Genomic DNA, 14,086 nt, shown 5'->3' with positions numbered 1-14,086 from the left:
ACACAGGCACATTCAAATGCTTGATAGATGGAGGAACAGGCCCCGAAGACCTATTGAAATGGTTGGTGTATGATTTAATAAGAGTCCAGAAAGCAGTAAGGAAAAACAACAATCTAAAAGCCATTCTGCAGGAAGAGTTATTAGTATTTACTAATTCAGTAGATTTAGGGGTGAAGAAGAGGAAAATATCAAAGGGGACCCAGGATTTCGGTGACTAAAGGAAAAAAAAAAAGTGGTAGGATTACTGAAAATGGAGAGTTTCTAAAGGAGATGGGTGGGAGGCGGGTAGGGAGAGAGAGGGAGGAGAGATGATCAGTTCTGTTTTGTATATGCTGAATTTCAAGTGATAGCAAAGGAACCAAATGGAGATGTTCTAGAGGCAGCTGGAAGTGGGTGATTAGAGGGCTTGATGTATATACTTGGTAGTCAACAAAATGCCTGGACCCCTGGCCACAATTTATCAAACAATACAAATGAGGCCCTGTTGGAATACGGATTGATTTTGCCTTCTAGCTCGGGTAAAGCATTGCAGGGGGGATAAAAAAATCAATACTTTAAATCTGGATTTCCTTTCTTTGGTGATATTCATTGAATATTAGTTCCATCTTGATTTTTTTTTTGTCTCAATATTGAGACTAATTTGTGGTGAAAAAAGAAGAACCTGACTATAGCTACATGCTTTTCATTCTATCTCAGGGCACCTAATCCCCAAAATACAATGCCCAGGGATTCTGCGTCTAAACTTTACTCAGCTCTCCACCCCCCTCCCTAATTCCAATCAAAGAAACAAGACAAAAACCAAAACTTCACTAATAAGCCCCTCTTAGCATTAAGTTGAACACTTTTAGATGATGAGTGGCTGCAATCTCTTGCCGTGAGGAATGCACACTGCATCCATTAAGTACATAAATTAGGTTTTTGGAACTCAGGGTTTATTTCATCTGATAATTAAATGCATTCCTTCCCTAAAACATTTAATTCTGATAATGGATGAAGCTTATGTATAATGGATGTGATATAATGGTATTTGATTATTCCTGCTTGGCTGTAATTGACTTGATTAATCTATTTATTCTCTTTGTTATATGCCAGGGAATTGATGACCTGTTTGCAAATCTTCCCCAACATGGAAGGGGTTGATATTTGCTTAGCAGGTAATTTCGAGCGGCCCTTGAATTCAAATTGTGAATGCTCTTCCAAACCTCTGAGCAAGAGATTTCCAGTTACCTTCAAGAGCTCCCCAGTCGATGTCCTGGTTCTCTGGTTTGTGCAGGGCAGGGTATCTATTAAAGAGGTTGGCAATGAAAGCCAAGTTCAGCTTGGGGTTCCCTCGGACGACATCTGTGGCTGTGACAAACTGCCGGCAGCCCAGCCTCTCTGCCTGCTGCAACATGCATTCTGCTCTCTGGATGTCATCCTTCTCCTGCAACGAGAGAGGACGCGTCAAGGTTGGGGCAAGGCTGTCCCTGCACAGAGGAGGCAAGAGCAACATGAAGAAATGGGAAACCTACTGAAACCCTCAGTGTCTAACCTCCGAGAGGCACTTAATCGCCACTTATGATTTACTTATATTTGCCTGAACTGAAATCAGCAAGTTACAAGGGCCAAATGTCCCAGAAATTGAGAAATTGAGTCTCTTCTCTCTGTACAGAACCATGTCGGATGAATGCTTGGTTGTCCTGTTTTTAAAGAGATTCAGTAGATCCTATAATCTTATCATTTCAGTTGGTCTTAATTATTTTCAACGATGAAGCTACTGTCATAAGTCATACTCCCTTTTTTTCAGTTCATCGAAGATATTTACACCCATCAGTAGAGACCCTCTGATTGGTATAGCCACTCCTCTCACACGGAGTTGGTACACTTGGGACTCAAACAAAATAAATGTTAGTCCAGCTGCCTAGTGCAATTTGGCCTTTGCAGACTTCAGACTGAGGACTTCGTATGTTGGAAGGCAATTCAAATAGTTCTAGAAAACCTCTAGTCCTTTGTAGGTAGGCTCTTACTAGGAGATAAAGTTTTGTGTGGTCCACTGTTTTCAAAACTCTTTTAGGAGTCTATTAAACCACCAATTTTCAGAAAACAGAGCTTTAAATCAATTTATTAATATAAATATTATAATATATAATATATTGTGTATAATATTACTAATATATAATATTAATATATTAATATTAATATAATGCTTTACTAGATGACACTGCACATTTCACAGACTTGTCACTCAGGAATGAGTTGACTTTAACATTAGCTCATTGGTTTTAACTCTAATGATATCAAGTGAGACATAAGCACGGAGAAAGCAACTCTTCCAGGTCAGTATTAAAGAGGTGGCAAAACCAGTTTCATCATCCAGATCCATGCTGGGGCTGTTTTTAAGAACTCTTAAACCAGACATTTTTAAGAACTCCACACAACCTGCACCCAGTCATTTTCGTCTATTACCCCCCAATGACGTAGTGAGGTAGGGTTGTGGCTGGGTGGATGTTGGAGGCATCCTGGGCTTAAATCCTTTCTATGCCATGTACTGGCTCTGTGGCCGTGAGAGCATCATTAGCCTTTCTGACCTTCAGCTTCCTCAAGTGTAAAACAGTTATTAACACCTAGCTTAGTGATGTCTGCAAGGGTCAGAGGCAGTGTATGCAGCGTGCCTGGCATAGTACCTGGTACATAGCACCAGCAGGTGGGGTTGTCCCCTTGTTAGTACCAGAGGGAAAGGATCCCAGCCTTGGATCAAATAACTTCCAATAACCCATCATATGATCTTGGACTTATTAATTAATCCATTTAAGACTCAGTTTTTTTCATCGCTAAAGTGAGAATCTATTTATTTGTATAATTATCCCACCGATTTCCGGAAATAAGACTCAGGTATCCAAAAATGAACATCATAAGTACCTCCTGGTGTCGTTGAGTCTATTGAATGGTGACACGTACAGAAGTTTTGTTGAAATGTGGTCCGCCGTTTTCAAGACTCTTTTGAGAGTCTATGAAACCGCCAATTTTCAGAAAACAGAACTTTAAATTGATTGATTTATTAATATAATGCTTTACTAGATGACCCTGCACGTTACCCATTTCACGGACTTGTCACTCAGGGATGAGTTGACATTAACATCAGCTCATTGGAGGCATTTGAGGCAAGGTGTGTGGCATTTGAGCGGTTTTAGTTTCTTTCCTTCCCTAATATCTATTTTCAGATGCAATTTCCCACAGTTATCACCCAAAACCATTAACAGTTGTTAACAGTTTTACCAGGGCTTTCGGCAGAGACGTGGACTCACAGGAGCCCAGAGTCAGGGTCATGCGGGGCCGTGGAACTGCCAACACAAAGGCAGAGTCACATTCTCTAAACACAACTTGGGACACGGCCTTACCCTTAGTCCTGACATGTCAATAACAACAGCAGGAATACCTTCTTCATCTCCTTTTGGTGCCACCTGTTCAAGCAGGTGGTAATAAGCTTTTGAGTCCTGTGAGAAATTAAGAAATTACAATTTCAAAATAGCACAACTAATTACATACTTAGCACGGCATTAATTTCCCCAAAGCAAACATATTATATTTCTTATTTGACTGTCATTCAAAAATGCAACTTAATTAACAAAGCTGGAAGCACTCACTAATTTGGATTTTCTATTTCTCTGCTTACATATCATATTGGACTTTCTTTTTAAAAGGAGTATAACAAATACAGGATATACACAAATACAGGCTATAGAAGCAAATGCTATTCTCTTGTTCTTAGGGAAGAAAAATTACTTATGCAAAGGTATTAAATTGTATACAGGAAAATATATATACCTTTATATTGCTGTAGAAGTCAGTCAGCTAAGGTTTAATTAAAAAAAAAAAAAGTGACAGAAAAAGGAAGCAGAAGTTTAAAGCCGAGTTTAAAAACACAGTTAAATGGACAATCAGCAAAAGAAAAATAAGGATTTCAAAGACAGAAGGTTTGAAGCATTAACAAGCAGTCTCTATGTAAAGGAGATATTAAGATGACAAGCACACTTAATATTTATCAAGGCGGTGGGGAAAAAATGGTTAAATTTAGTGATAGCAGATTGGATACAGATATCCAACCTCACGTTTCCTGAGATTTCCAAATACGCTTACTCATGAAAAGCATCCTCAGAGTCCTAGTCTTCAAATTACAAATCTGTGTTCATTCAGCAAAAGCATGCAAATATTCAGGTCGTTTATTTAAATCCTTTTAAAAGCATCCTAACGTCTCTTAAAGGCTGAAAAATCAGCTTGTGGCTCTTTTTAAGACTGGATGGGGCCCCGGGGGTGGGGGGACGGGAGGGCATGGGGGTGCTCCCCACTGGTGACATGAGAGACACTGGAACAAGAGAAAGCCAGCCACTGAGGCTGCACCTGGGGAAACCGGTTTTCATCTGCCCCCCCACCCCTCTCTTCCTGGTGCCTGCAGCTATTTTGAAGCCAGTGAAAGTTCCCCGCAGGTGTTGGGCACAAACAAGATCTGCCTCCGGGTGTCACATCTGCTTGACTTTGTTAGGGCTCCTCTCTTTTCATCTGACCCTAAAAAGCCTTTCCCACTCACCCCAAGGTGGGTGTTCTTCCCACCTCCGCTGACCTGTGTGACTTAAGGGCACCTCCCAAAGCTGCCAGATGCTCAGAGGCAGGAGGCAGCTGCCCCCACCTACTGTCAGGCCCGACCCCCGTGTGTGTTCAGCGTGCCAGCTCCTACGGTTATTATGTAAGAACGCAGCTTTTTGGTGATAAGAAATCAGATAAATTTATGGTTCCGATGAAGCAGCTTAATTTTGGCTGAAAAGCTGGAAAATTTTGGCTGAAAACGTGCAGAGCTTCACTGCTGAGCACAAAGGAGGACCACCTCGCTGCCCAGTTCCTGTTAAATCCCCATTTGGTTGCGGGTGCTGGGCTATCAATAACCAGTGGAAGCTAGAAAAATGCATTTGGCATTATCAGCTTAGGTGCTCAGGAATGGGGGACTTTCCATCTAGAAGCTTCCATCTACCTAGCACCATGCACGGCAGGCAGCCATTGAATCCACAGCAGGGGGGAGCTGTCACCCAAAGGAATATGTAAGGCCTGGGTGACTCGTTGGGGAGTCACATGACCTCTCCTCTGACTCTCTCTCTCTTTGGAGAAGGTTTCTTTAACTTTTCAGAAAGCGGAGCCTGAAATGTTCTTCTCCTGCTGCACCCCCAGCTCGCATGCTGCTCCGAAGCTCTCTGCCTCTCGGCCCACCTGCCCTCCTTGCCAACAGCTCTTTCACCTCGACATGAAACTATTCACAGCCTGGAAAACCACAGGGCATGCTTCCCTCCGCCTTTCCCCCTTTGCATCTCTGCTGTAGGGCCGCCTGCCCCCCTCTACACGCCCTGGGGGACATTTCCATTGCAGATGGTTTCCAGAATCATCATCTCTCAAAAACCTCTCTGGTGGGATGCCTGGGTGACTCAGCGGTTGAGCGGTTGAGCAACTACCTTCGGCTCAGGGTGTGACCCTAGGGTCCCAGGATCAAGTCCCGCATCGAGCTCCCTGCAGGGAGCCTGCTTCTCCCTCTGCCTGTGTCTCTGCCTCTCTCTCTCTCTCTCTCTCTCACGAATAAATAAATTAAACATCTTAAAAAAAATAAAACACCTCTGGCTTCTACAAATGGAAACCTTTCAAGAAATTCCAAGGTTGTTTGAGAGAGGCGGTATGGAGGCTGAGCGCTGGATTTGAATCCTGACCCCGTTCCCTAGCTATGTGAATGGGAACAAATTACATGAATTCTCTTTTAACCTCAGTTTCCTTATCCGGAAAAGGAGGAAATGATCATCTTTGTCTCAAAGGCCATTTAATCGTGAGGATTAAATCAGCCAGTACATGTATAAGCAGGCAGGACGATGCCTGGTATGCAGCAGACCCCCGGGTTGGTGTTCTTTGTGTAAGTAGAAGTCTAATCCTCACTGAATTTTGTTAAAAGATTCCCATCTGATGCGCCCGGAAATTTGATAGAATCAGGACCTCACCTCCCTACATAGACTCTCTGCCTTGAAAAGGTCTTACCTTTCGTCTTATCCCTTGCTCTTTCCCCCTCCTCTGCTGACACTGTCACTCCAGGTGTGTATAGGGGACCCATCTGCCCCCGACAATGCCGCTGTGGTCCCTGGGACTCCAGACAGATGTGCGTGAGAGGATAGAGCGCCTGCCACAGCACCAGCCACCTTGAACACAGCTCTAGAGCTTGTCTTCTCTCCCTGAGCATCCCGGGTCCCCTTCTCTGCTGCAGTTGGGCCTGTCCCCACTGCTCCTACCTTGATGTCAGTACTGAAGTTGTTGATTTTGTTGCAGCCTGCGTTCTCCAGGTGGTAGTTAGCCCACCGCAGCAGCAGCTCCTCGGGGGACAGTTTCATCAGGTCCTCCAGACTCTCCCCTTCCCTCAGAAGGGCGATCAGAGCTGGGGAAGGACAAAGGTGAAGAAAGATAAATACTGGATCTGGGAAGGGCGCTGGAGCTCCACAGGAGACCTGAGAGGGCAATGCCACTTCTCCGGGCTGGGGGGACTTAGGGCCCTTCCAGTGGAATAAACACTTTATTATCATTCCCTGAAAAGAAAGGCAAGGTGCTGCGAGCTTAGTTACTAGCCTCACTTTTTCAGGTGGAAGAGACAAGTCACCGGTGAATCTCGGTGCTTTGCCTGAGAACCGTGCAGAAGCCACGGGAGAAACCAGGACTATCGGGCTCAGAATGCGCCACCGGGCCTGTCAGCCCACATTCCATCCTACGACAACAGTTTTGGTTTTAAGAGATCAGTTTTGTAACGAGCACAACTGTCTCCTTGCCTATTCCCATAGGTGATTTTACATTTTGAATGCTTACTTGCATAATTATAGCATCTCAGAAAGTGTCGTCAACCCCTTCCTCCGTTCTTCCCAGCTGAATAACCATGGTCTGCTCAGCTAGAAGGTTTAAATTGAGTTGGAGGTCGTCATTTGTCGGTCAATAGTTTGTTTCTCGTGGGTTCTAAGTTTCCTGTTTGCTTTCTCTCCCCTGTATTATGTTTGACCCATACCGGTTTCAAAACGGCAACTCAGGATTCTTCGCTAGTTATGGTGATTTGGGGATATAAATTTAGATGTACATATAACTAAAGATTAGAGCTTGGCTACAGATTTCACGTTAGTGGGCTCTCTACTGGAAACAAAAAGGTTAACTGGTTTTTTTGTATGATTCTTATGGCGATGTCCTACTTTTGTCTCAACAATGGGGCTGTACTTGTTTAAATGTAGATAGGATGTGGACAGCAGACAGAGTTCGACTGACAGCTCCAATACTTAGTTGAGAGCTTTGGAACCCTACACGTGATCTTCCACAGTCTTGGTAAATAGACCAACTTTCTCCTGACCTGGTGCCATCCCTTCGGTATATGAACGTGAACCACTTCATAAAATACAAGTTCAAAGGAGTCTACTTGTTACAAAACATCCAGAGGCAAAGTGAGCCCAGAAAGGCTCTTGAGGTTGGATCCCAGACAGCCAGACAGAGCTCTAGGTTCTAAACAATCATTGCGATTAGTCTGTGGTCATAAAAAGCTTTTTGCTCTGTCATTTTAAAAAGTCTGGCTGGTGTGGATGGAAACTCTTACGTTAATGTAAACAGATTCGATGTAACTGCAATTTGCAAAAATTAAGGATTCTGAGCTTGACTATTCCTGACATCTTCCTCCCACGGCCCCCAACACAAGCATTAATAAAAAACCACGCCATTGGGGCACCTGGGGGGCTCAGCGGTTGAGCGTCTGCCTTTGGCTCAGGGCATGATCCCGGAGTCCCAGGATCGAGTCCCACATCGGGCTCCCCACAAGGAGCCTGCTTCTCCCTCTGCCTGGGTCTCTGCCTCTCTGTGTCTCTCGTGAATAAATAAATAAAATCTTAAAAAAAAAAACCACGCCATTAATCAACATTTGCAGCTTTGTTCGGACCTTCATTTCTGCTGAGTTCGATGTCAGCAAACAATCCAATCTTGATGACTTGCCACAAAAGTCCCAGGACCAGGTAAGGCTTCCCCTCCTTCAAGTCCTCAGCCCCGATGTTAACCACGTGGCAGCCGATGGCTGAGGCCGAGTTCAGAGCCAGGTTCAGATTCTCCTGAGGGAGAGAAAGTGTACAAACGTTGTTTTTGACTTCGTAGATGTCAAAGGATGATTACTGGTTGACAACAAGGTTTTGCTTCTAGAAAGCTCACAGGTCTAGAGGCATGGTCTTTGCTAAATTTTGACAAGTGCAAGAAAAAAAAAATCTGGGAACCCAGATACTGGGCTTAGACGGTGCCTGTTGGATCAAATGGGCACCCTGAGTTGGAAGCCCATCCTGGCCTAGATGAAACAAATGAGTCTCACACCTTTCCTTCCATTCTGCTCTGTGATGGAGCCTACACACTCAACATCCCCACTGGCCACACATACAGGGGTACCTTTGAGGGTTGTCATTGTCTTGTCACTGGCCATGATTAATAACACAACTGTCGATATAAATCAAGCTCATTAAAGACAGTAACAAAACAGCGTTTTGACTTTCAGATCAGGTATTAAGGGAATGTCATTAGGGCAACGACAAAGGCAGAAATCAAATTCCCGGAAAGGATACTAAGACAATTTAATGAGTATCCATAATATCTGGGGACCGTAAGTCTACACACCCCTACACGCACACACACATGCACAGACGTAGAGACTACATGTTCTTATAATTAACAGTGTATATAATGCAACTCATATGGGGTTGGGATAGAATCAATGACATTTTCAGTCTGGAATCTGTATACTACTCTTGGGTCCTGAAAGAAGATATCAGAGGCAGAGATATATAGAAGTTGTCTTTAGGGCAAGTTAGAAACACAACACAGGCCACCAGTGATTTGGAAAGGGGACTACCAGAAAAGTGGGGTTTTGCCCTAGTGGAGAGCTCAAATGACAAATGGAAAATATTGTTTCTGCTTATGGCCAATATTAAAATTTAACATCAAGATTAAATTTAACATAAAGCGCATTCATGTATGTTTAATCAGTGTTCCCATTTCCATTTGAAAGGTACACAGCGCTGCTTACAATCGAGCAGCGTGACATATTGTTCATGATTTAAGCAGTGAGACATGCTTCCTGAGTAAGAGAGTTAATAGTAACGTCGAAACACTGGAATATAATGTAGAAATACAGCTTACTTACTACTGGTTAGTCTTCCAGTTAATCAACAAATTGAAGGCCTAAAACCAAGTTATATTTATCGCACTGGTGGCTGTGGCCAATGCCACTGTGAGGCTGCCAGAGCAATTCCCGTTTCTCACCCCCCCAATTCTTAGAAAGGCTTATCTTTTCAGCTAAAATGCTGCATATTTGGCATTGGCTCAAAGATCAATTGCTAGGGAAAGTTGAGTTAAAACTTTAGCCAATGTGAATTTTATTCCCAGGTGGCCAAAACAAAGAATGGCGCCCAACTACTAACTCCCCACTGACATCCCCCTCCCCGGTTCCCTGTTAAATGAATAAAAGATAAAACAAAAGTGTCTCCCTCTATCCCCACTAGTCATGATGAATCACTGGCCGCAGAGCTGAGTTTGGGAATAATGCCCGAACACCTGGAACAGGCCGGCTCTGCAGTTCCAGGGCTCCTTCATCCCAAGCACAACTTTATAGTTTGGTAACAGAGAGAGAGCATACCTGGATGGTGAAGGGGGTGAGTTTCTTTTTGTTGATGGTTCTTTCATCAATTGTGTCTGGCACGGATAGGTTGATCATTTTACTGAAAAAGAAGCAAGTGAATTAAGGAAAGCTGGCTTCTGAATAACAGAGTCCAGTGACATTGAATTCAAATTCTAGCAATACCATAAGCAAATAAGATGGCAATATAATCTGTGTGATCCAGGGTTTTGAAGCAAGATCAGTTATGCAATTCTGATTAGATTCAAACTCTCTATGGGAAAGGTTAATGTTCCTGAAGTCATACTAATAAATCGAGGCAGGAAATAAAGACCCTACTTTATTCATGCACCTGGAAAGGTACCAAATCACCCTGGTTTCCTGAGCATATTAGGAAATTCTGGGTAGAGGGGATCCCTGGGTGGCTCAGCGGTTTAGCACCGCCTTCTGCCCAGGGTGTGATCCTGGAGAACCAGGATCAAGTCCCACGTCGGGCTCCCTGCATGGAGCCTGCTCCCCCTCTGCCTGTGTCTCTGCCTCTCTCTCTCTCTCTCTCTCTCTCTCTGTGTTTCTCATGAATGAATAAATAAAAAATTTTTTTTTAAAAAAGGAAATTCTGGGTAGAAAGCTAAGGCACATCCTTCATGAGTATGTCACTTTCTCAGCTGTGAAAAATTGTCCCCACCGTAGAAGTGACTACTTGTACACTTCTGAGCTTATGCAATGTCTACGTTTCTATCTGACTCCTGGTGGAACTCTATACTTTCAACTAACTGGACGCTAAAATGTTTTATATCTTGCTATAGTCACTGTTGTATCAGAACTTAAGAAATTTCACCCACTTAGGTGTCTAATACTTTGACCAGATGTCTAAAGTAAGCTATTATTATCTATGAAGAACTGCTTTTACTCATTTGGCATTCGTTTGACCTCCAATGGGGCACAGACAATAAATTTCCTAAGGCCACCTCCATCTTATTTAAAGAAAGGAAGTTGAAAAAGCAAATCCAAAGGAACAATAACAAATTCAAAGAACAGTAAACTCGACTGTGGCTATTTGTTCTTATGAGAAGTCAGCATTAACATTTCTTCCTCACAGTTCTTAAGCAACTGCCTTTTCTGTGGTGTTCTTTAAAGATGCGTTTCCATACCTCTGTCATGTGTGTGCATACATATATTTCAATAAAAGATGCTTTATTGCAATTCAGGCAAAGCAAACTCATAAATCATGATTTGAAAAAGCTGAAACTGTTGGTGATCTAGAAGCCCACCACTGGGAGATGATGGGAAGCAGGGGTGACTTTAGAACATGTGTAGTAACCTTGCTCTTAAAAAGCTTATCGTGCAATTATAGAGACAAAATATATGGATATGAAAAGTTACATTATAATGGCCTCCAAAGGACTGCAAATATGTGCTTTAAGAACCCGGTGAAGGGAGAGACCACTGAGGGAGTGGAATAGACCAGAAACCTTTAGTGTAAATGGATTTCTATAGGAGGAGAGGATGCAGAACGGTGTTCTCAAAAAGAAAAATAAAAGGCAAAGCCACAGCTGCAGTTAGAAGCAAGATGTGTATGGGGAAGAGTTAAGTCTGGTTGCTGTTGCATTCAGTTACTAATGCAGCCACTCACTCAGTATCCTGGGGGGTACCTGAGTCATAGGTGTCTTGGGAGGTAAAGCTAGAAGGAGACTGAGGAAAGATGATGGAGTGTGTGGGGTGCCAACCTAGGGAATTAGGACTTGATCCTGTAGGCTATATTTTTTATGTCTTTTTTTTGGCAGTTGAAAGTTTTAAAAATGAAATCTCAGGGTGAACTCTAATAAATAAAATACTAGAAAGCAGAATTGTTCTGCTCAGAGCAGGGGAGGGGGGTTCTAAGTCTCTCGTCTACCCAGCTTCCTCTTCAACTCCTGTGCCCACCTGAGATTGGGCATTTCAAGGCTCTTCACCAATGCCATGCCTCACAATGGCATTAGAAGCCACTAAAGCCAGAGCCACCGAAGCATTTCAAAGACACCATCATGACCATCTGTGTAGAGGTCTTCTGCAGACAAAAACATTCGTCCTTTCCTAGGTGTCCTCAGCATTGGTATGTACTACTCAAAAGTCCCTTTACTTAAGGATTTGCATTGGATTTCTTCAATTATCATGCTGCCATTATCAATCTATCTATTTTCATGGTAGGTCATGTTCAGATGAAGCCAAATGGCATATAGTCCAAAAATAATTGCTTAAGGCCTTGTATTATTGCATCTCTATCTGTATTTGTCTCTATGCTGTGCATCCCTCTCCTCCAACCAAGAAATACTAGTTTTACATTTCTCATTATAAGTTGCTTTTGAAATTAATTTGCTTTTCAAGGATGTGCTAAGTAAAGTCCAGAAAGCATTTCAGATCCAGCTGAGCACCAAAAGGAAGTTGGCCTAGGATAATACAATGAATTTTTAGTATTCCAGAAAATTCCAGGGAAACCTTTGGAAACCAAGTGTTATTTACCAAAGGACAATGCCATCCCCGACAGCACTGAAGAGATCATTCGTGTTTGGATTCATTGGAATAACATGTCGACAGTCGGGGTCATTTTCCAGGGCTTTGTTTATCCAGTTGACAAAAGCATACTTCTCTTCCTCTGCAAGTAAATGATAAAAATGACTTATCTGCAAAATGAAAATCTGACATAAACCGAATTATTTATTTTTATTTTTTCATAAACCAAATTATACACATAGATCTCAGATTGTCATGCCCAGGAGAGACATTGAGATATGATCTGGTCCCTTAGCCTATCATCTCACATTTTTTGACATTAAAAAAATATCAGGTGACTTGGGGAATAGGCACAGAATCTCTATTCACTCCAGGTCATAAAATATATGCCAGGCATATTTAGGAGAGAGAGAGAGAGAGAGAGAGATCATATGTAACTATCACATATAAATATATATAAATAATAAAGATTATTTTTATTTATTTTTAGATATAATTTATATCTGAAGATGATCTAATGCTAAGGATAAAACTCAGGCTGCCTTTAGCCCAGCCAATTTAAATGTGGGATGATCACAGATAATCCCCTGTAATATCTTTGAGTTTCTTGATACAATTATAATGAAATTGCTATGAAAAAAAAATCTTTTGTGATATAATCTTTCTTTCCTATCAGTAAAGCTGCCAGAAGTTGATTTGGGAAATTTTAATAAAACCTCAAGTTGGGACACCTGGGTGGCTCAACGGTTGAGCATCTGCCTTCGGCCCACGTCATGATCCTGGGGTCCCGGGATCAAGTCCTGTGTCAGACTCCTTGCATGGAGCCTGCTTCTCCCTCTGCCTGTGTCTCTGCCTCTCTCTCTGTGTCTCTCATGAATAATTAAATAAAAATCTTTAAAAAAAAACCACAAAAAACCCCTCAAGTTATGCCTTACAGCCGGCATAGCGTGTCACTGAAAGCCATAGGGTCCCCTCAGAAGAATCTTGAGTCACAAAAGTTTGAGAAGCACTGCACAGCACCTCACTGCCTTGAAGATTCATAACGCCTATTTATATAGTTTCTGGCTTTAAGCGTAAGAGGTTAAACATCGTGTTCACAATTTACTGACCATACTCAACCATGGACTTACTCTTCAGATCAGATAATGTTTTGAAGAACTCAGCTTGGGATTTGCTGGATCACCACCCTGTCTGAACTTTTAATTTCCCTTAAGGCTGTTGGACGGCAGCCTTCAGAAGAAATATACAACTTTCTTCCAAATCAGTGAAAATACAATTTTTTTTTTTGACTAGGCATTGAGAAGAATCATGAAGTTTGGAGGAAATAGAAGCTCGAGTAGTTCATTTTATCCGTAAGATTCACAAAAGAGTTCTTGCAGCCTTAATGTATTTTTTAAATACTACTGAGATTTATCCAGTGTTAGACTCAGAATTAGGATCAGAATTAGTCAATAAACTCGTGTTGGCTTCTGTCTTGGTTTGTCTTAGGTTTAAACACCAGGTTTAGAATACATAACCCCAGAAGGTACAGATTCTTTCCATATGGCCCCCTTTCCTACTACCCACCCACAGGCTCTCCGCATGCCAGCAGCCGCCCCACTTCCACTCCACGCCCACGGGGACCGCCTACCTGAATAGGAGTGCTGGGTGCCGACACTGGACTGCTCCGACGTACCGCCGATCGCACAGATCCCTTCCTTCTTATTGATTGCCTTTCTAAAGGTCTTGGCAACCTCTGTGCTTTTTAGGCCATGAAAAACCTGCAGAAACGTAGTGTACTTTTAAGAAACCCAATCAAGTGATCAAGAAAACCACAAAGGGGGGAATACGTGATGTTGAAGCAAGGAGGGTGGCAACGTATTTCTGGATTTTTTTTTTTTTCAAATTCTAAGTTTCAGATGCATCTCCTTGTATCTCCTGTATCTC

General features: G+C 42.6%; 1 protein-coding gene across 6 annotated transcripts in view; it reads right to left on the bottom strand.

Annotated features, from left to right (window-relative positions):
- LCP1 (lymphocyte cytosolic protein 1) overlaps nt 1-14,086 on the bottom strand; it is a 105,831-nt gene that overhangs the window by 16,578 nt on the left and 75,167 nt on the right. For all 6 annotated transcript variants that reach the window (XR_003147958.3, XM_025478281.3, XM_035704564.2 and 3 more), the window contains 7 exons: nt 13,791-13,920; nt 12,170-12,302; nt 9,692-9,773; nt 7,958-8,123; nt 6,291-6,433; nt 3,378-3,473; nt 1,228-1,423 (listed from right to left, as the gene is read on the bottom strand). Coding sequence is in view for 5 of the 6 variants with exons in the window: in XM_025478281.3 (XP_025334066.1) it covers nt 1,228-1,423; nt 3,378-3,473; nt 6,291-6,433; nt 7,958-8,123; nt 9,692-9,773; nt 12,170-12,302; nt 13,791-13,920 (946 nt within the window). In the remaining variant the exon portion in view is untranslated. The remainder of the gene's footprint in view (nt 1-1,227; nt 1,424-3,377; nt 3,474-6,290; nt 6,434-7,957; nt 8,124-9,691; nt 9,774-12,169; nt 12,303-13,790; nt 13,921-14,086) is intronic.

Source organism: Canis lupus, chromosome 22 (assembly GCF_003254725.2).
Source record: "Canis lupus dingo isolate Sandy chromosome 22, ASM325472v2, whole genome shotgun sequence".
Lineage (NCBI taxonomy): Eukaryota > Metazoa > Chordata > Mammalia > Carnivora > Canidae > Canis > Canis lupus.
The sequence above is the reverse complement of the archived record's forward strand: the minus strand, read 5'-3'. Positions and strand labels throughout refer to the sequence as shown.